General features: G+C 47.1%; 1 protein-coding gene across 3 annotated transcripts in view; it reads left to right on the forward strand.

Moving 5' to 3' along the window:
- The window catches only part of LOC135909359 (uncharacterized), a 146,242-nt gene that overhangs the window by 52,143 nt on the left and 70,590 nt on the right, over positions 1-23,509 (forward strand). For all 3 annotated transcript variants that reach the window (XM_070532579.1, XM_070532580.1, XM_070532578.1), the window contains exons 6-9: positions 1,128-1,213; positions 4,185-4,208; positions 10,703-10,816; positions 13,821-13,984. In XM_070532579.1, coding sequence (XP_070388680.1) covers positions 1,128-1,213; positions 4,185-4,208; positions 10,703-10,816; positions 13,821-13,984 — 388 coding nt within the window. The remainder of the gene's footprint in view (positions 1-1,127; positions 1,214-4,184; positions 4,209-10,702; positions 10,817-13,820; positions 13,985-23,509) is intronic.

Genomic DNA, 23,509 nt, shown 5'->3' on the forward strand with positions numbered 1-23,509 from the left:
TTTTCGGGCTGCGCAAGTTTGTCGTAGACCGAAAATTGTAAAAGAAATGGGCATTATTGAATATGTGGGTAACGAATGCTTTAAGCCAGCAGATAAGTAGAGTATGAATGGTCATTGAAAGTTTAAATGCTCGCTGTAAACACGATGCGACAAAATAAATGTCTCTATCAGTTTTGCTGTTGCTGTACACCTATCCGGTGATCCCATATTGCGTAAACGGCAATACGTTTAAAGTCAAGGTAAAATTTCACAGAAGTATGTGCGCCATCGTGGGTAGGCTTCTTATTGACGTTCTTGTAATTAAATGGTGAACCGTTAGCTGTTCGGCAAGCACAGCAGCGATTCTCATCATTTACAAAAGCGACAAGCAAGAACCGCTGACCACAGCGTATAAAGAGCTCCCATGTTAAGCAGGTAATGCCACCCCAATAGATTTTTCCGGAATGAAAATATTATACTTTGAGTAAAAAAGAAAAAAAATTGAGATATTAACATACGTTTCATTCAAATAAAACAAGGTTGGTCGGAGTTAGGGAGTTTCCAAGCAAACATGTTTGTGCATATGCGTATTGCTGCTACCTTATATAGATATATAGCGAGACATTTGCGAAATTATCGAAGTATCTTAAGATGCAAATGGAAAATATCATATCGGATGGAATAATTACTGCAGTATCTTCTATTAGTATGATGATACAATTGCAAAGTATCTTTGGGCAGCCCTGCGTATGGGAGTATTACGAAATAAAGCGTCCCCAAAGGAGTGAGGAGCAGGCTTTTGTTGAAAAGAGACCTTCTGTTGTTTGGTGGAAAGATGACTTCGCGCTTCGCTTGCGAGCTCCACACGCCACGCACGACTGGAAAACTTGGCTGAGATGTTCACAGCAGCTTATGCTACCCGCAGACTGTTTTCACCAAGCCGAATGGGGGGGTTCAGGACCCCTTTAATAAGAGTCCCGGAGCAAGGCGAGACAGAAACTGACCTGCTTACCACAAAGTGCTTGAAATGAAGCAAGTGCTTCGCTATAAAACAGGTGCATGTAAGTTTTCTTTCTAGATAGGAACTGATTCGTCACTTCAAGAATGGTCTTGTGATTCTTATTGCAACCTCGCTCACCATTTCGCAGAGTCGTGGCACAACAAATCGTCAAAGAAAGTCTGTGCTGCCTCATCGTAGTGCTCGTCGCAACGTTCGTGGCTGCCCTGATATTCAGTAAGTCAGCCGATACTTTGTCTGCGAGCTGACGGGATGTTGCACTGCATTGTAAAGAACGGTGCAAGCGACATGGCGATAAGTGCGGGACTAAGGTGTGCGAGATGCCCAGCGTACTCTGTCAGTGGTTTTCTGCTTGGCGCTGCATAACCGAAGTGGCATCGAGGCTCAAAAAACTGTATCTCTCCGGGCAAAACAAATCGATTAGGATTTTCTTGATACGCAAAAGGTAGCTACTTTGAAACATATTCCAGAAATATCAGATATGTGGTCATAAAGCACCAGGTTCTTAGGTAGATTGCTTACCTTGATAGGTCACCCTTTCTGCAAACTTAGAAACTGCACAAAAAGCTGGATTTTTAGGTATTACAAGATTGAGAAAATTTGCGGAAGTTCTCAAGTAGGTCGCTTTCATATATCAATGAAATGGTAATTCATCTCTGTTTTGTTGGAGAGAAAGTTGAGTGATATTCGTCATCATCATCATCATCATCATCATCATCATCATCATCATCATCATCCTGGTTACGCCCACTACAGGGCAAAGGCCTCTCCCATACTTCTCCAACAACCCCGGTCATGTACTAATCGTGGTCATGCCGTCCCTGCAAATTTCTTAATCTCATCCGCCCACCTAACTCTCTGCCGCCCCCTGCTACGCTTCCCTTCCCTTGGGATCCAGTCCGTAACCCTTAATGACCATCGGTTATCTTCCCTCCTCATTACATGTCCTGCCCATGCCCATTTCTTTTTCTTGATTTCAACTAAGATATCATTAACTCGCGTTTGTTCCCTCACCCAATCTGCTCTTTTCTTATCCCTTAACGTTACACCTATCATTCTTCTTTCCATAGCTCGTTGCGTCGTCCTCAATTTAAGTAGAACTCTTTTCGTAAGCCTCCAGGTTTCGGCCCCGTACATGAGTACTGGTGAGACACAGCTGTTATAAACTTTTCTCTTGAGGGATAATGGCAACCTGCTGTTCATGATCTGAGAATGCCTACCAAACGCACCCCAGCCCATTCTTATCCTTCTGATTATTTCAGTCTCATAATCCGGATCCGCAGTCACTACCTGTCATAAGTAGGTGTATTCCCTTACCACTTCCAGTGCCTCACTACCTATTGTAAACTGCTGTTCTCTTCCGAGACTCTTAAACATTACTTTAGTTTTCTGCAGATTAATGTTTAGACCCACCCTTCGGCTTTGCCTCTCCAGGTCAGTGAGCATGCATTGCAGTTGGTCCCCTGAGTTCCTAAGCAAGGCAATATCATCAGCGAATCGTAAGTTACTAAGGTATTCTCCATTAACTTTTATCCCCAATTCTTCCCAATTTAGATCTCTGAATACCTGCTGTAAACACGCTGTGAATAGCATTGGAAAAATCGTATCTCCCTGCCTGGCGCCTTTCTTTATAGGGATTTTGTTGCTTGCTTTATGGAGGACTACAGTGGGTGTGGAGCCGATATAGATATCTTTCAGCATTTTAACATACGGCTCGTCTACACCCTGATTCCGTAATGCCTCCATGACTGCTGAGGTTTCGACAGAATCAAACGCTTTCTCGTAATCAATGAAAGCTATATATAAGGGTTGGCTATATTCCGCACATTTCTCTATCGGCTGATTGATAGTGTGAATATGATCTATTGTTGAGTAGCCTTTACGGAATCCTGCCTGGTCCTTTGCTTGACAGAAGTCTAAGGTGTTCCTGATTCTATTTGCGATTACCTTAGTAAATAGTTTGTAGGCAACGGACAGTAAGCTGATCGGTCTATTATTTTTCAAGTCTTTGGCGTCCCCTTTCTTATGGATTACGATTATGTTAGCGTTCTTCCAAGATTCCGGTACGCTCGATGTCATGAGGCATTGCGTATACAGGGTGGCCAGTTTCTCTAGAACAATCTGTCCACCATCCTTCAACAAATCTGCTGTTACATGATCCTCCCCAGCTGCCTTCCCCCTTTGCATATCTCCCAAGGCTTTCTTTACTTCTTCCTTAGTTCCTTCCTATACTTTACTTTTCCTTAGTTTAAAGGGAAGTGAAAGCATAACTCCAATGGCTGAGGTAAGACAAACGACATTTAATATGAAGAAGCATCGACATTTGGGCAAGTTGGTACTGGTTCAACATCTTGAAGGGGCAGCGCAAGACGATGGTACACTATAATGGCACACTGTGAGGCGGTTTTTAAGCTCCCTCATAGTGTACCATTAGATTACAGGAGTTCGTGTTTGCCTGCCCGCTGATAATGACGCCATTGATGGGAGAGCACGTGGCTATGGGTTGTAGTGCAAAAGTGTGTGCCTTCGAGTAAAGTTAGTTGTGAGTTTAGCGCCGTCCTGTGTATTCCTGCCTTGTGTCTTCGTCGTCTTGCGCTGCCCCTTCAAGAGATTTAATATAAAGTTAGAATGTCAAGCTGAAGAATGCTAAATTTTCTCGTGTGACTCAGTATAACTACCATTGGCGGTACCTATACGCTCAAGCTTATCATTGGTTAGCGTTCTTATGTAACTAGGTTAACTTACAAGCGCTTGCTTGATGCGGTGGAAGAGCAGCATGTGCAACGTTTAAAGAGGGTGTGTAGAAATTAAAACAGTAACAGAAAATCAAATCGGCAATGCAACACAGTGTATAGGGATAATGGGCTTCTGACAGGTCATGAAAACAGTGTGTACCGTACCGCTTATGAGTTCAGGAGGCCAGCCATACTACAAAAACACAGTGGCAACATTATTCGGCAAGTTGTGCACAGCCGCATATTTTTACGCGTGGCAAGTGCTTGAATGAAGAGATTTACTGCAATGAATTTTTAAAAGCCCCATGTTAGCTCCTCTTATAGCTTTAGTTGGAGAAGGATGCACTGTAACGTCTAATATGCAAAATACGTGTTTATTATACAAGCTTCTCTGCGAGCAACATTGCCGTACTGTTAGAACCAAACTTAGGAGATTTTTTCATCTCTTGTAGGTTTCGCGAGGTCTAGAGTCCAAGGTGAGTGGCTCGACGAGCTTTTGTGCTTGTTTTCAGCGAATTACATCGAACGCGGTGCCACCTACAAGCATAATTTAAAAGATAAGCTACATTTCAGCCACGCTGTCGTTTGAAAGGAGTTAGCATTTCATGTCCCCCATTTTTAGGAGGCTGTATGTTTGAGCAATCGTATGAGAAAGAAATTTGGCAGAACGCATCTCACGATGTCTGTCGACGATAATTAGCATTGATTAAATGTACAACTTATTGCCACCGTCGAAACGAGTTGTGTGCAAGACCTGTACTGCAGCCGGGTTCGTCTTTCGCGCTTCCCTGCGAACTATCGGCGCCACTTAGCGCCACCGCCGCGATGCCTGGGGCGGCTTCCGAAATGCATAGCGCACCGGTGAGCGCGAACGCCGAGAAACGCGTCGTGCAGCGAGCGGGACCCTCCCTCGCACTTGTGTGTGGGCACGCCTTGCCTTCGAGAGGAGAAGCGCGGGGCGCGGGTGCCTACCAACGCCAAGAATTGCTCCCTCGTTTCTCGCAAGACCAGTGGCCGACGACACTCAGTGACAAAAGGTTCATTGAAGAGCGGCGCATACCCAGCGCATTTGTGGCGCCGCCTGCAAATTCGTCTGCTTGCTGTCCTTGAGGAACCCTTGCGAGGTCGGTTCGATTCCGCTCAGCACCGGAAAAATTTAGAGATGTTTTTCGCCGTTGTATGCCGGCACATTCGCTGTGGCACGCACCTATTTACCCAAGTAGGCGTCAAACACCTTCATCGAAGAGCGCACGTAAATATATTGGCACATACCCAGTCACCCAAGTTGGCATCAAAGAGGTTCATTGAAGACCAGCACAGACTGAATGATACATACCCATTGCCCCAATTCGCCATCAAAGATTTTCCTCCAACAGCAGTGGCTGCCCAGTTCCGCATCTACAGTGACCCGTATCGGCGTGAAAGAGCTTCGTTGAAGACCGGCCCACATTCGCACATAATGATCGAGTGGCGCAAGTTGATCCGATGACTGGTTTCGAACCCTGTTACTTGAGCGCAGCAGCCCAATGCGCTAAGAATTGGACCACGGACTTGTCAGTGACCCAGGTAGGGAAGAAGCGCTTAGAAAAAAAACATTTCTAAAGAGAGATAGCCCCCTTAAATTACATGAAGTACCATAAGAATTCTAAGGGATTAAAAGGAAAAATACTGCGCTCATAGTTAAAGACAACCCGGCCAAGCCGTCGCCATAGATAGCTCGTCTTTTCGTACTGAATGGCCTAATCATTTTGAAGCATACCTGTTGTGTTAGCTGTATAGTGAAGACTTCTGCAGCTCCACGGGAGCGTCATATCGACAAGGACCGACTGACCGATGAACTGAATGAACGAACAGTAAAGAATGGATAGACGTAGGAGGGCCGTAATGCAAAGAACCGAACGAAAGAAAATAAATAAACGAATTTATTGCAAGAGAAATAAGAACATTTGTGCATGGGGAAAGAAAGGTTTGAGGACTGTGACACTACTACGTTACATTATAGAGACAGCACATACGATGCTCCAGAGTACGACATTGGTGAAGCCTTTTGTACACTTTTGAAAAATATTCTGTACATTGAAGGCACGGGGTCAACTTATCGTCCTAGAAATTTGTGAACAATGAGCTAACACCAATCACATTTTCCCCATCTAATCTGATGAATTATAGTACCACCAGACTTGCCATAAATATCAATTTTCGTTTAGGAAGAGTCCGCACTAACTATAGTAAACAGACCGTATATTTCGCTTTCATATCAATATGGAACAATCCTCCACTCATGCTGAAGAATGCAAGATCTTTACGGCACTATAAAAGAAATCTAAAAATGCATTTATTATTCACAGACTAACGAGAAGGCTTATTGTGTCCGTTTTCTTGTTCGTTTTATTTTGGTTCTTGTAACAATGTCAATAATCTGCTTATTACATATTTATTAATTTATTAAATTAGTTATTGTTGTTATCATTGCTATTTTCGTTTTCAATTTTATTGCTACCATGAGATTGCTAAACCTTGTTTTTCTTTGCAATCACCTCTGTATTTCGTGCTGTTAAGGTTCTCCCTTATTGCTGATGTGCTACATCATTGGGTGCTACTGTTGCTCTGAGTTGTTAACTATCATAATTGTTCTTGTAAAGGAGGTTCCGATGCAGTGTTTGATTATAAGACCTCCTTCTGTATAATAAATGCCTGTAATGAGACCGAACATTTAATAATACATTCTAGCACTGAAGAAAAACTATTCTGGTGTTCTTTTGCTCCATCACACATAACAATAAGATGGCGAGAGCTTGCGCACGACGAGAAGTAAAACGAGTCTTTTATGGCGGCTCCCCTTCCAAGCTGGGCTCTGTATATTCACGTGCGCCACCCCTTTGTCCTGTGCGCAGGCGAAGCCGCTTAGGCCTGCCGAGGTACGCCTTTCGGTAGAGACTTCTACAGGGGCGGGCAGGTGGTCGTGGCTCGAGATTCTTTTTTCCGTCCTGTCAGCTGCGGTCAGTAAAAAATTGCTCGCTGTCCTTCTAAGTGTCTCCGGACAGCTACACACTCCAAGCTAGCTATTCTGACTAGCACTACTATAGCCGCTTCACTACTGCAAAAAAAAGTAAGCTCGGAAATTAATAACGGCTCTGAAAACTTTGTTTCACAGTATTTCAGGAGCTCGCAGGAAAAAAAAAACTAATGACATAAGAAAGTCGCAGTTTCACGCGAAAGTAGAAGCATCGATTTCAATAGCAAATTAGTGGACAGCTGCACCAAGTAATGATATTAGTTTTATTGGCCGTATAAGCTAGTAAGGATAGGCATACTAACTAAATTAGCAATCATGGTGTCACGCGCGCACAGGCAAATATGAACACATTTCACTCGGTGACCACGGAAACTCGCAGTCAAAACGCTGGAGCGAGGAAGCCCGGCAGCAGCAGCAATCGAATTGGCCTTCGTGCGACGTCTCGCGTCAGCGCAAGCGAAAACAGCGCACGAGGGCGCTCTGTTCCCGTCGCAGATAGTCGCAGATAGTTTTCAAAACGTAGGGGCATGGGCGGGCGGGCACGCGCGCGGGCCCCTTTGAACGCTTTCCCCTCCCCTCTTCCCGGAACCTTGCGCTCGACGTAAGACGGCGCGCTTGCTCCCAGTTTTCCTCACTTGCGTGCGTGACATTGAGCCCCGATCGCAGGCTCATTCGCGCACACCCTCACTCGCACATGCAGCATACGGCGCACAGCGACGATTTTATTGCCCTTGGACTTTATACAGAACTTCACGGCGAAGGTGACGGCACAAATGCGCTTGGAGTGTCCATATAATTGACTAAAAAGCATTTTAAAGCCCAAATGCCGTGCCCAAGTATGTGCACAAAAGCCGTGAAAGGATCTAGTTAGCTGCTTCCAGCCATTTTCAGTTCTTTAACGAGCTCCACAACCGAGATATGCCGCGTTCGTTTGGGAGCAGGTTAAACCATGGTGCAGGGTGGCAATCTCACGTGATTTCAATCACACGGAATTTTTCGCTGAGATGTACTTGGCTTCATGAAAAGCATCCACATATGTGAACAATGGTTGCGGACGGAAAGATTTGCGCGAGAGCTTGGAGCTATCTTTATTTGTTTAACGGCCGCCTTAGGCAAGATATGGCTTCCCACTTTTTAAGTTTAGTAAAACATAGTTCACGCACGAAAGCGCAACTTTAATGTGTCGCAATTTATTGCTCAGGAGTACTTGACTTCAGAAATGGTGTCCGAAAATGTGGACTGTGGTAGCCATAAGAATATGGAAACGATGCCGAACAGTGTCGTGCCAGAGTGGCGAGGCTATAGCGTTCGACACGTATCGGTAACAAGCAAAGCGCTTTCAGCGGAAGGGAGATGTTCTGCAGGTGGCAATGGTACGCGTTGAAGGTCATGGGTGCCATTGGGCGCCCAGAGTGAAGTTGAACAATGCGAAAATAAAGAGAAGAGAGAGAGAGAGACATTTATTAATTCAGAAAAGCCGAGAGGTTGGCCTGGATCAAAATTTTGACTCGCTACTCAGCATTGGGGAAGGGAGACGGGAGTAAGAGAGAGAAGAAGCGAAGTGCTGATGAGAGTGAAGATGGCGTTGAGTGAACTTGAACAGCAAAATCTCCCCAAAGGCTCAAATCTAGACAACTCTCGTAGAAAATTTTGGTTAGAGCTTTTACAATATCGCGCCGACAAAAATGTGGCCGAGTCCCAGCAGAACCTTTTCAGAGAAAGGTTGATTGGTAAGCAAATGTAGCAATGATTGTATTTGCATGGCATATTGTGGGCAAACGCAGAATATGTGTTATGTTCTCTCGAGTATCTCGTACGCCTCGCAGTTCAGACTGTGTACGGCCAATAAGGTGTAGGTATCGCCGAGTGATGGCCACACCTAGTCGTAACCTCTGAAGCATGCTTGCATAACTTCTTTTGATTGTGGATGGTAATTTCACTCGTATGCTTGGTTCGAGTTCGTGGAGGTGTCAATGACCGCGAGAGATCTGCTACAAGGGCTAGAGTGTGCAAGTTGCCAAGTTGGCAAGTGGCAATAGGAGCAAGTCCCAAAGGGGGAAATTTGCAAGGTGGGCGAGATGTAGGCCGATATATATGTCGATGACACTCGGCAGCATAGCTTCGAGCATATCACAGCTAGCTTGACTGCCGTACAAAAGCTCTCAGAAGTTCAGCTATGTGGTTTTGTGTAGCGTCCTGCTGTGTCAGCGAACCTTGCATATAAGGCACGACACCGTTATGTTATCTACGCTCGACGTGGACGTACATAACAATAATAGAGAGCTACATGGATTGGAATATAGTCATAATGCACAACACGAACAAGTACACAGACAAACAAAAGTAGGGACCGTACGCGTGAAACGAGCAGTGTGCGTCGATATGAGCGACGTGATGAACATGTCGGCAAGCGTTGAGTTCAAACGCTCCATGAGACGATTTGTGTAGTGAAGCAGTCGCATTGTGATGACTAGTTTGGGTTAATCAGGTTGGAAGGAACCTGAGAGAAGAAGTCAACGTTATTCAACACGGCCCCTGGTGCAGACCTCTGCGGAAGTACCATGTCTCACTCTGCACTTGTTGGACGAGCTGCACAGTGGTCCATAGGAGCTCTTCTGGCGCCTCGTGTGCACAGAATGAGTGAGTCCTTGACATATATGGATGAACGTACTGCTAAAACACTTAGTGGAAGGACGTTTTGGCCGTGTAGGCAGAGCAAAAAGAGTATGTATGCGTGAAAGAGGGACATTTTAGGCGGAGAGGACAATGGGATGACTCCGGGGACTTTGTTTATTGTCAACAGAGGTATCAGGGAGCGAGGGTCCGTGCGGTGAATGATACAGGCGCCCTTTCCACTCATTTTTTGAAGTGGCAGGGCCTCGTATATGGTGAGGGGCATTTGTGCAGCATGGGACCTGCTTTGCGCATGAGCTTACTGTGCACCTGACTGCAGCAGGTGGATCCCGGTTGAGTAGAAGCACGGGGGTTGTCACGTGTGACACCACAACACGAGATGTCTATGTGGCCTAGTGTCCTAGTATCCATAGGGTGCCGACGGTGATGGTTCGCGTCGGTGTATGCGCCGGACGGATTCGTGTATGTACCGGGGAAGTTTCACCGGTTGGAACTCGTATTAAGCATCCTGATTATCGGCGCGAAGTCCTATTTTAGTGCAGTGGAAGCGTGATGTCCTCTGTGTAGACCCATGTCATATCCGATTCGATAATGTTTGCAGCGTGGACATGGTGCTTGGTCATTTGCCACTATGTGCTGACTATGGCCCCTGCACTGCGACTGACAGTGTGGCTAGCACTGTGTGGCAATCCAAGAACATGCTTCCTTAGACTTTTGGTTATCGTAGACTCGTCTCTTTCCATTGCGATGACGTGCGTGCATCCAGTTTCATATTAGCAGGACTGTAATGTCAGTCTTTCTACGGGGTCGCTGGGCGTTGTGGTACGAGTCATGCGCGTACGCGCGGAGCCTAAGCCTCGGCGGTGACGGCGAGTGGCGTTAAAATAAGGTTTCTTTTCCGGTCTTGTATCATATGATGTCCGCACTGGGCTTCGAAAGACTTGAGATTCACGAAAAAATCCTCACTGCGCGTATGTAAAAAAGCATTATGATGTTCATTTTACTAGCCAACTGTCATATGCCTAGACGTTACTGAAGTCACGCAGAAAAATCCTGAAGTCAGAGGGTTTGGCAATTAGCATAAACAGCTGAATAATCTGCAGATGGAAGAAATATTTGAATCCGCATTGACGTACGGAGCATCGATACGAACGACCAACAGCACAAGGCCGAGAATCCTAACTGACGGCACGCCGAATGTAAAATGGTAAAGAGAAAAATTTTGAAAACTATGGCAAACTTGCGAAAGCATTTAGGTAAGAAGTTCAAGTAACGCACGACACATATTGTTCTAATTGACACCCTCTACCGACCTTCCAGATGATGACGACGTCGAAACCCTCGGCCCTCCGAACGAGATCCACACGCGAAGGCACACTGTTGCTCTCCCGCCTCCGACGAAATTCACGCTGTCTTCATCGCCAGCGGTGACGAGTACGTAGCGTTTTGCAACACGGATCACATGCGTCGATCGCTGTCGGGTGACGATGTGAACACTGGCATGCACAATTTCGCGTCGTTTACAAGCTATAGCAGATCCAATAAGTATGGAGCGAAATTTTTTTCGGAAACCAACCGTCCCCTTGAGTGCGAAGGCAGTTTATTCCAATCTACCATGTCACTGGTAGGGGCTTCTTATATTTTAGGTGTAGCTTGGCGGCGCACAATCAATAACCGCTTTTGGCTGCAGCCTGTATGACAACTATTTGCGGTGCATATCATATTGACAGCAAATAAAGCTGGGGACAGCGGAAGAAAACACAGAAATCACGGGCGGTGCTTTGCTGGAAGCTGTTACTGCGATCGAAAGAATTATGGCGTAACTAACGCAAAAAAAAGAAATAGAAACGCAGAAATTTAAACGTTCTTTAGTTCTAAATGGAAACCATTTCTTTGCGAAAATTTGCAACTTTCACAGTATCTGTCTGTCTGTCTGTCTGTCTGTCTGTCTGTCTGTCTGTCTGTCTGTCTGTCTGTCCGTCCGTCCGTCCGTCCGTCTGTCCGTCCGTCTGTCTGTCCGTCTGTCTGTCCGTCCGTCTGTCCGTCCGTCCGTCCGTCCGTCCGTCCGTCCGTCTGTCTGTCTGTCTGTCTGTCTGTCTGTCTGTCTGTCTGTCCGTCCGTCTGTCTGTCTGTCTGTCTGTCTGTCTGTCTGTCTGTCTGTCTGTCTGTCTGTCTGTCTGTCTGTCTGTCTGTCTGTCTGTCTGTCTGTCCGTCCGTCCGTCCGTCCGTCCGTCCGTCCGTCCGTCCGTCCGTCCGTCCGTCCGTCTGTCTGTCTGTCCGTCCGTCCGTCCGTCCGTCCGTCCGTCCGTCCGTCTGTCTGTCTGTCTGTCTGTCTGTCTGTCTGTCTGTCTGTCTGTCTGTCTGTCTGTCTGTCTGTCTGTCTGTCTGTCTGTCTGTCTGTCCGTCCGTCCGTCCGTCCGTCCGTCCGTCCGTCCGTCCGTCCGTCGGTCCGTCCGTCCGTCCGTTATGTACCAAAATGGGTATAGTATGACAAGAGTGCATGACGAACACAAAAGATAAGTCATGACATGAATGCCATGACATGCGTGTCGTGTAGGTCATGAAACAGCCGCCTAGGCCTTGGAGCTTTCATGATCGTTTCGTTAACTTCCTAGGCTCCCCGCACACTGCTTCGCATATCATTGATTGCCACAGGGCATGGGATCTGCCGCCTTTTTTTCCTGTTGAAAATGCAAATATACCATTCGCTGTACAAATTCTTTTCTGAAAACGATGTTTTCACAACATTAGCTGTTCATTAACAGATAACAGAACCGACAGCCGGGCCAGCTAGTCTTGATTCATCTTCGAATTGACTTGGCCAGCGCAAGAAACAACACAGACAACGGATGAGCATACACGGGCAGCGCTGATTCTTAACTTTTATTGCACACGACATAAACGCGAACGGTGATACGAATGCGCAACAGAAACCAGATAACAACAAAAATACGAAGCACAAAAGGCGACACAGTCCGTTTGCCAATGGTGCGTGTATTTTGTAAAATTCAATCTTACCGCTTCAGGAGATACATGGCTGGCTAATGCACTTCGTGCTGTTTTTGCTAATGTGATAGGTCTCCAGGATTATTCTTTTGTTCATGTCGCTGCGTCTGTCTAAGAGCGCAGTGTGAATAAACAATGACTCGCACTGATGCTTCGTGCAATGTGTTTTGATATATCGGCCATTATTTTCGCATTTTCTCTGGTGCTCTCGTGTTGTGACATTATCACACTTTCCAGTCTGTCCGGAGCTTCTTGCTTACTTAGGGAAGTGATTACTGAATTTATTTCTTTGTGATTACGCTGTATGTTCATGTCTGTTGCTTATGTTTACGGTTTTCATTAATATTGCTGTGTTCGTTTTAAATTAAATTCTGGGGTCTTAACATGCCAAAACCACAGCCTGATTGAAGGCACGCCGTAATGTGGGTCTCCGGATGAAGTTTGACCACTAGGGGATTTTTAGCCTGCTCTCAACGCACGAGACACGGGCCTTTTTGCATATCGTTCCCCATCGAAATGTAGCCGCCACGGCCTAGGTTTGATCCCGTGTCCTTGGGCGTACCTGCGCAGTGTAATAACCGCTAAAATACCACGACAGGTTTTTAAGTGTCATGTTAGCTTGTTTACTAGCGATACTGTTGTAAACACTGATGTAACTTATTGTACCTACAACAGTGTTATTTTGGTACCATTGTAACGAAAGTTCCAGTATAATCAACGCAATGAGTGACTATTAATTTGCGTTCTCTTTTTAATAAGGACCACATGTGTCGTTGTCGCTTTAGTGGCAGACAGGTGCCTCGTGCCTACATGTTATACTCGTTTGGGCACTGTGGTCACGATAAAAATTTGTGTAATTAGTTTGAGGATCAAACCAATACGACCATAGCCTTTCTGGGCTTGTTGGTACATAACGACACGGTAATAGCGCGAAAACTAGAAGAGAAATTTATGTTCCTTGCGTCAATCTTCGTCTCACGTTTGCGGTTTACTCCGACACAGTGTGGCCTAGCTATCTACGTATGTAATACCATCTTCGGAGGCTCATTTGGCCGACAGACTACGCAATGAGCGCGCTCGTTAGGCCACATCGTGGGTCGCAGATATTTGTGATGGTTGATCTTGTCCCTTTTGACTGCTCGAACGGTCGCTTTACGCTGAAAGTCCGCCAACGGACACGCTGTGACCTTCTGGCGCACGGCGCGTATGTCAGCCGCATGATGGCTTTAAGACGCGTGCACGCATGTTACATGCGTGTCAGTATGTGCAGGCATCTCCGCCCTAGCGATATTTTCTACGTGCTTATGTGTCGCGCGTCTTAGCTGAGTCGCGCGCCGTGGAAGAAAGCCGTGCCGAATGTACACGCTGCCCAGACCTTCGAAAGAATGCGTGCCTGCAAAAGCTATTGCCTTTCATCTCTTGCCACGAGCAGCAACCAGGCCGGGGCTGGTGTTCTGCACAGTGAGCGAGACGTTACTCGTCGAGCAGCCCATCACCGAGGGTATCTGCGACTACGCGGTTTTCGCCGACCTGCTGGTGACCGAAGAAGGCTTCGAGCCAACCAACGGTCGCCATGCCTGGGAGGTCTTCAAACGAGTGAGCACCATCGCTGGGTGGCTTCACAGGTTTCCTTACACGAGCTGTTTCCGCAAATTATAAATTTAGGTAGTCTGATATTAAATTATAATTATTGCTCCAGTTAATTTGTAGCAGCGCCTTGCACCAGAAATAGTGCACTAATCACCCAATACGTTTCTTTAAGTTTAAGTAATCCTCTAGCAAAACTTTATTATTAACAGCTCAGACACTGCAATTGCAGACTGGAAACTGGTCAGTGCTCCGGACTCGTACACGCAGTACGAATCCCGACAATACGACCAGTTTCGTGGTCATGGCCCTAATAACCTTCCGTCTATTTTACCGCCACTGCAGGCTCCAAGCGATCTCTAATAGCGGATAGAGTCGAAATGCTTTATGATAAAGTGGTTCGGGCCTGCGAAATCATTCGTTATACAAGTAAGTTCGTTATAAAGGCGTTATAAAAGCGTTATAAAGGCCTTGTGAGTATCCAGGACCGCAAAAGACAACGGTCGCTTCATCGTCTAGCGAATTATAGAGATCGTGCTTCACTGTGCCTTCATGAATCAGCGAACCCACGGCCGCTGTTTCTTTTTATTTCACACTCTTGGATATCCGTCTGGACGGCATTCTCAAGATGCGTGCCGCCTTGAAAGCGAACCCTTTGCCGAACCTCCTTTCGCAGCGACGTGCGCTTAGCACCTGAGCTAAAGGTACCCTAAGCAGTTGCTCATACTCCCTAGAATTTTCCACTGATACCTCTGAAATTACCTTGCATTGCATTAGGACCAGCAAGATTCGTTGCGTACGTAAGAAAACGAGCCTCATATTAGAAATAGAAGCTCCGGTACTAGTTCAGTTAGTTGACGCTGTTAAAGCTTCGTGTACACAATTAGAGTACTCTGGTGGTTCCGCTCCCGTTGGAATTTCGGTTTAGCATAAGAATTGAAACTTTGTGACTCAAGTCACACGTGAATACCCCTTGAAAACGGAGGACAAACGTGATGGGCAAGTTGTAGGTAAGTGCTCAATTTATTTCGTGCGCTGTTTTCTGTTATACGCCTTAGCGATTATCAAGTTTTAGCTCTATAGGGCGTTGCGCGTGTTATCACTTACTCGTGTTCACTGCACTACATAATCCTTGCGATACTTTTAAGCTTTCGACGTTGTTCGGTTTGGGCTCTCTGGTCTCAGAGTCGGGCGTCACACAGAGGGCCGTGCCTTCGCCGCCGGTGCCTCTTGTAAAGGGGTAGGTGGACTACGATACCGGAACGTCACAGTGAAGCAATGTGGGCCCACGTCGTCGTCCGTACATTTGGCAAGAGTTTCTTCCTTGTCGACGAGTACGAGGTCGGCAGGTTCGAAGAACAAAACAGGCTGTTTCTTGACATATAAAAACTTGGCGAATTTATTGACAGGGAAGGCAAAAAGGCACCTGGAGTACCAAGTGATCTACGCTTTACATCGTAGCACGCATGTACATTGTTATCAGAGCACATCACATTGCTTCTGAGCACGCTAAATCATTCCGGAGGCTCACAGAGAACACTAAATTCTGGAAGAGCACATCTCTCGCGCAGAGGATCTCTCTTAAGGATCCTCCCCTTTCGCAAGGTTACTTGCAAAGGAAACAGGTAATGTCATCAGCGCCCAATCTCATGGCCTGCCACCGACGCAAGACACCGTCTTCGCGGAGGTGAAAAACTACACAGCCCACTCCTGCCGCTTCTAAGCTTATCCTGGAAAGTGGGGAGTAAGCACATAGGACACGTCGTTTCATTGGCGACCGGGGTTTGTTTCATTGGGGACACAAGCTCCCCAGAAGGTAAAACCACTCCTTGTGCTGGCATCTCTCATTCAAATCTTGGGAAGCCTCGCGTAGTCTTGTTCTTATTACGAACTCCGGCAATTTGCCTTCATTGAATGACGCACAAGTCTTGAAACACGACTTTCACAATGATTAGGCACCTTCTCGCAGGAATTCTGACGTCGTTAACAATTCCATGACCCCTGTGTTTGGTTTTCGCCAATTCCGCCAAACGTAACAACGTTCATAAATTGACGATTTCCTTGTCTAGAGGTGCTTCTGCTTCAAAACTTGGTGGCTCTGGCGAAATCGGGAGTGTATGTAGGCATTAAATGGCAACCAGCAGAGCAGACTGCTTGGAGATGATACTAGCCACACTCTTAAAATGGGTGTCGCAGGTTCGCAACGGCACACCCCACCACAGCACACCGCGCTACGCCATAATGTGCACTGGTCCCAACCAGCAAAGCAGATTGGTTCGAGATGATACTAGCCGCAATCTCAAAATGGGTATAGTGCACGTTTGCGACGGCACACCCCATCACACCACACCGCTCCACGCCATACTGTGCACTGGTTCAACCAAAAAAGCAGATTGATTGGAAATGATACTAGCCACAATCTTAAAATGGGTGTTTCAGGTTCGCAACGACACACACCAACACACCACACAGCGCCACGTCATACCGTGCACTGGTCCAACCAGCAAAGCAGATTGGTTCGAGATGATACTAGCCACAGTCTTACAATGGGTGTAGTGCACGTTCGCAGCCTTACACCCTACCACACCACACTGCACCACTTCATAATGTGCACTGGTCCAACTAGCAGAGCAGATTGGTTGCAGATTATACTAGCCACAATCCTAAAATGTGTGTAGTGCACGTCCGCAACGGCACGACCCATCACACCACACTGCAACACGCCTTCCTGTGCACTGGTGCATATGGAGGCTGGCCAGCTAGACGGAGAAAACCGGCTGAAGGCGGCACGACTGCCAGCGAAAGGCGCCAGGGAGACAAAGCGGACTGCCCAGCAAGAAAACAAAAATTGGCTGAAATCGCCACACAGCGTGGCGCCATCTCTCGAGGCGACGCTAAGCCAACGCGGCGCAGCTCTGAGGTGGCATCGTACGAAGACTGGGTCGCACCGCGAGCAAATGCCATCAGAAGAATTAACGCTTTGCTGTCATTGGCGAAGGCGGCAGGCATCCTTCCTTTCACCTGATCCCTTACCCCTATCTTAGGCCACGGGCCATCCCTTCTAATTCATGTTTCAATCAATCAATCAATCAATCAATCAATCAATCAATCAATCAATCAATCAATCAATCAATCAATCAATCAATCAATCAATCAATCAATCAAATATTCAATAAATAAATAAATAAATAAATAAATAAATAAATAAATAAATAAATAAATAAATAAATAAATAAATAAATAAATAAATCGGACCTTTGGCGTTCGACACAGGCAACCTCTAAAGGTGTGTTAATTTTGGACTCTTCAAAATTACATTTTACATGTGTCCTAAACATGACAATGAAGTGTAAGGTGGCAGCAGCTTGGACGTGGGCAACGAAAGAGCATTTACGACGGATAGGCGCTAATTTCGAGCACAAGTTTAATTGAAGAAATTGTAATATAGAATTTTATATGGCGTACATGATTTAGCGCTTCTTTCTTCAAGTGTATGGTGCCCTGTGTTTTATCTGCCTTTTCAACGTCGCTATTCAATATGACACATAAAACTTCAGCGCACTAGAAGTTGCAGCTTGAGTGATGTTGTGAACAAAAATTAGGAAGAACTCGGAAGCAATATTGCTGTAACTTGTTTTGGCAGTAAGTAGTCTGTACAGTGGTCCTGCACAAAGCCTTGGGGCCAGAGACCACATTTTCTTAGGTTTTGACTGGTTGCTCGGATGATCTAGTTTTGTCCTCGCAACTTGCCCGGATATTCTCGTTTGAGTGACCGGATAACGGCTCTGGCTCTTGGTTCAAGGTGACTTGAAGGTCGCCGACAACGCGAACTAAAACATTTCATGCTTAACAGACCGCAATAACTTGAGAAACCCCCGAAACGCTCCATTGTGCGCGTTATGCAGCGCGGCGTCTCAATACCATGCAGAGCCAAAGTAAAGAAATGCACGCTAAATAAATACAAAATGTATGTACGAAAAAAAAGCGCATATTTGATGCAGCAGTGCGCTGCTTCGGTGAGCAGCGACAGCTTCAGGATAGACCGCGCGGGCCTGGCATATCTCTACGCTGATTGCGACCCTACCGCTTTGAAGCTGCATGGCGCGGTGCGCCCCGACGCTGTACCCGCTCTTCTATTTTTTCTCATGTGGCAAAACCAATACTCATGGAATTTGCTGAACTGTCTAGACTTTTCAGTGAATAAGCGGCATCAATAATTGCTGCGTCTGCACGCTAGTGGTAATGTGTAACAGGCGGCTTTTAATTGCGTAAGCATTTCTGTTATTCCAAACGAGAAAACCATGCGTCCGTTCGTCTGTCTGTCGCTCCGTCCGTCCGTCGCGTAAAACGACCGCTTTCAAGAGAGCGCTCGCAACAGCGAGCAAATTCACCTTCGTGCTGCCTCTTCAACGCCAACGATGCGGCGAGAACACTGCGCTCGCGGAGCCCTCAGCACACGATGCGCTCAGCCACTTTCGCTGATCGCTTTCAAGGTATGGGCTCGCGCGTCTTCAACACAAAGTGAGCGGTGAGAACACAGCGCGCGAAGCTATGGGCAGTCGGCACTCTTTGCCGGCATCGCAGATCGCTTTCAAGGTGCGGCCGGCGGGGCGGTGCCGCCACCCCGGTGGTCACGGTTAATAACACTTCGACGTCAATGGATAAGGCTCTAAACCCGCCGTGGTTGCTCAGTGGCTATGGTGTTGGGCTGCTGAGCACGAGGTCGCGGGATCGAATCCCGGCCACTGCGGCCGCATTTCGGTGGGGGCGAAATGCGAAAACACCCGTGTGCTTTGATTTAGGTGCACGTTAAAGAACCCCAGGTGGTCGAAATTTCCGGAGTCCCCCACTACGGCGTGCCTCATAATCAGAAAGTGGTTTTGGCACGTAAAACCCCATATATTATTATTATTATAAGGCTCTAAATGGCGATAACGACTTACAATGATCGGAAAGTCATAAGCGCGCCTGGCACTGCCACCTGGAATACTTTGCTTGGCTCATCAAGGCTCCTTGCGGCTCCATCCGCACCAGTTGGTGTCGCCGCAGTGCTGTCATTGATACTGGTCGAACAAAGTTTCGTAACATTGTTAATGACACCAGGCTGCATGGAGATGCGCAAGTGGCACAATGCTTACGCATACTTAGACAACTCCCAGAGGAGTTTCTCCGTGATTTTTTTTGCTTTCTTTTAGTCGGATACCAATTATACGGACACTCCAGGTGCGTTTCTTCCATCGGAGTCGCCATCGCCGTGAGCGCACTTATAGCGCACTTTCTCAAGGATCGTATCCTGAAAGGGATCAGCAGACGGCTCATACCTTTGTGCGCACTTTCTCGACGCTTTTCTGCTGTAGCGATAGACAAAGGTCACTTCGCTCGCTGTTGCTGCCACGCTTGCTCGTATTAGCGTTTTGACATTGAGTCAAATGATGATCACTCGTACTCATTGAGTGTGATGTGTTCATGTATGCTTGTGCTCCCTGATGTCATCCTTATTAATTCACTAAGTAAGCGAATGTTTCGAACTTTATACGGCCGATAAATCTACTATACCTAATCAGTATAACTGTCTAGTTATTTGCTATCGCAATCGATATTTCGCTTTTCGGGCGAAACTGCGACGCTTTGTAGAGTACGAATGAAACAACTGCTTTTGCGAATATTGCGGTGTCTTCTCTGAAGCTGTCATCATTTTTCTTGTCTCGGAAGTATTTCGTGCAAAATATGTGCAGTAATACCGGCAAGGCATTTTTCATTCCGTTTGCGAAAATATTGTTTTAACTGCTAAAATCCTAAAACGCTGAGAAATCTCTAACTTGAATCATATGAAACAGCAGTGTCTTTACAGGAACATTTAACGAAAAATTGATTGTGCTCATATAGGCAAAGAGGGGTTCACGCTCTCAAAAATTATTTTTGCGGAAGCAAGCTTTGCCATTGAGCGAAAATTTAAACGAAGCTGACGAGGCAGGAAACAAACAAAAATGCCGATTTATCTGATTTGTTAAGAAATGGTGGTCGTGATGGGGGGGGTTCTTATACACGTCGCAGTAAGCAAACACAGGAGGGAACGAGTTTGCAAACGTCGTCCGCTTTGTTGAGTGTTTAGCACACAGATTTTATTTTATTTTATTCGCTGATATTGTTATGCTTATTGCAAAAGCAAAACAAAAAACGTAGTTATTTTGCTGGCGTTGCCCCGAGCTCATTGCTTTTCATATAGTAGCGCACAGGAGTGGGAGGACACTAAACAACAGGGGTAAAAGTAGCAGCTCTGCGTTTATCTATGCTAACGACGAGCAGTTTCGCCTTGAGCTAGACGAGGTGGCTGATGGCGCTTGACATTTTGAATATCCATTGTTGTTCGCTCTCCAGGTTAAGGGCACCGAAGGACACTGGAATGTGGCAACTGGGTTTTTATGTATTTTGTATCCGTAATGGGCAAATGGTGCAAAAGGTGTCTGGGCCGATGTATGCGGACGACAAAGGGCTTCTAGTGGACTGTGCAAGGTATTTAGATTGTCTTGCGAATATAAGCGGTAATGCAGCGATGAAACTAGCCCTCAAATTTAGCGGAAATACATCGGCAATTATGATAAATAATCTAGAGATAAGTAATCATATGGTATCACTGAAGAAGGAAGTCATAACCATAGTAAGCAGTGTGAACGTCTATGTGTTTACATATACCCACGAAGCTCCTAGTCAAGCGTCCATCAACATAATATGAAAATTGAAGGGAAGCGGAATACAGTAACAATGAAGCATGCACAACTGTGGGGCTACAATAAATAGGAGGTGGTGCGAGAAATTAAGAAAAGAGTAATGGTGCCAGCGCTGATTTTTACAAATGCAATTCCGTGCTTTAAATCAGAAATCTTGTGGGGGTTCGAGATTAACCAGATGTGGGTAGGCTGACTGGCTTTGTAGGCCCATGGTAAAACCTCATAGATGCAGTGCAATGTTTCATGAGTTGTGCTTGTTTTGAAGTCATAGAAGCACAGAGAAAAATTTACTTTCGAGAAAACTAAGGAACATGACTGAAAATAAATGGCCCGCTAAAGTGAACCAATATCTGTACCTCGAAAGCGTGGACACGGAACGAAGGAACAAGTCAAGGAAGTTGGCAACCAAGTGCTGGGTAATTGAAAGTGCAAATACAGAACCAGGAGTCATAATAAAGAGAGAGAAACATAGACGCAAATTGTGCGTAAGGAATGGGAAAAAATCAAAAGGATTTACGAAAATTGCAAGTAAGAAATCATGAGGGAAAATCTATGTGTTAAAGCAAATGGGAGTCTCTTGCTATTGCAGGCCCGAGTTGGTTGCCAAATACATAAACATGCAAGGTGAAATATTCGCAACAACACAAGGAATGTATGTGCTGCGAAACAAAACAAGAAAGGACTCGGCACCTGTTAATAGACTGTAAAGATTGTGGAGTTCTCACACCCGCTCTTGGGACAAAGGAACGACAACACAGTAGTGCAAACAATCACAAGGGCATTTATTGCACCTTTCAGAGATCAATGCCTGCTAGCCGAGTTGCTATCCACAAAACATGCTGATGGGCGCGCGACAAATCTAGGAAGTCTGACTCACCGCGACCAGGTAGCGAGCGAATATGTTCGCCCCATGCTGGATCCCAACGCCTGGTCGTTCGCGCGTGCGGTCACGCGAACGGTGGCGCGTTCGATGGCAGGCCACGCGAGGCGGTCTCGCAGAAGCTTGGATCGGCGCCCGCGCGGGACGTCCGCGCCGCTTGACGATATCGAACCCAAGAGCGAGCGCCTTGTCTTCCCCGCACCCAAGTAACCCCGCAGCGGCGCGACACTCGCGCCATCTCTCGCACGGCGCTTGTACCATTCCGACCGCCGCGGGCGCCAGGCCACGCGAACCGTGCGGGAAAACAACATTTCAGGGGATGCGTGAGAGCCGCGCATCCCGACATCCCCCCAACCTTAAATCACTTGTTATTCCGGCGAAACACGTGACACGGTCTAACATTAACCCGTGCTTCGCGAACAAGATAGTACATGCAACAGTGGCCGCGCTGAGGAAATGTCCACTGTCTGTCCATAGCATGCGAGCCGAGATTGTCCCTGGGTACACCGCCGGCGTCCGCCGGTAACAGAAGCAGCTTTGCAGACTCGACGGCACGATTCCAGGCCAGGACTCCGGAAACGACGACGCAGTAGTCGGCACGAGCAAGCGTCGCTCGCGCCGACGCGCCCTGCTGGCGAGAGCTGCAGCAGCGGTCGGTGACCGCCGGCTCTTTTCTCCGCCGCCAAGGGTTGTGAGCTGGATACAGGCGGCCGCCGAAGTCGCTGCGTCGAACTGGCCACAGCACCACCATCGCCCGGGGTTGCTCGATCGTAGTCCGGGGCAGCAGCGCAGACGATGTGCAGGTAACAGCAAGCCATGGGTGACTCCAATCACGCTGCGTACACTCAACACACTCGGCAAACACTAAAGTAGTGCAAGGAAGAGGAATTCTGCGGGCGCATCGCCCACGTGGTATGATGTTCAACTCGGCTAGCAAAATATCGGGCAGCTACTCAGATGCTAAGTTCACGTGAACGAAGCTCGCTTTCTTGAGTCGAACGAGTAATTTCAATTCGTGCGAGGCTAAATAGAATGAGGGAAGCAACTTGCAACACCTCAACGCCACGGTCCACCAGGTTGTGTCCCTCCACGTGCGACAGGCAGCTTCGTAAAGCCTTAGGCCTAAAGCGTTGCTACCCTGACAACAACCGGCATCCAAAAAACACCCAAAATGAGCGCAAAACAGGCAGCAGCGAGGAGATGTCAGCTCTATGAGGTGACATCTCTATGAGGTGACACAGCATCCGAGTGGACGGCGCCCACCATCCCAGACGGTGTCGGAGCGCCCGGTGCCAGGCCGCAATACCAGTCAGCCCGTAGTGGCACCCGTGGCCCGCGGCCAACCGGCTCCCAGAGCCGCGACTTCATCCGAGTCAAAGAGATAGAAAAAGCTATTTACATGAGAAATTCGGACCACCCACGAGGCTTCCGTACTCACTCGCTTCAGGCTTGTCAATGCTCCGCGGGCGCTGAGCCTCGCTCTCCCAGGAGGCAGACCACGTGGCTCTCGTGCCGACGAAGGTCATTAAAAAAACACTTGCGAAAAGGCTTAGCATGTTGACATGTTATAACACACTACAGCCACCGACGCCTCGCTCAAGAAAGCACGCCGCCAACGCTAGTGATCAAAATCCATGGTAGCCCTACGCTTCGGTTCAAACAAAGGTCTCGAACGAAGCAAACCTGTTAAATCTATCGTCCGATGCCCCAAGAGGTCCACGTTGGGCAGCCAGATGTGGGGTGTCACACACCCGAACTCTTGGGACAAAGGAACGACAACACAGTTGTGCAAACAGTCACAAGGGCATTTATTGCACCTTTCATAGATCAATGCCTGCTAGCCGAGTTGCTATCGACAAAACATGCCGATGGGCGCGCGACAAATCTAGAAGTCCGACTCACCGTGACCGGATAGCGAGCGAATAT

The sequence above is a fragment of the Dermacentor albipictus genome, chromosome 1, assembly GCF_038994185.2.
Source record: "Dermacentor albipictus isolate Rhodes 1998 colony chromosome 1, USDA_Dalb.pri_finalv2, whole genome shotgun sequence".
Taxonomy (NCBI): domain Eukaryota; kingdom Metazoa; phylum Arthropoda; class Arachnida; order Ixodida; family Ixodidae; genus Dermacentor; species Dermacentor albipictus.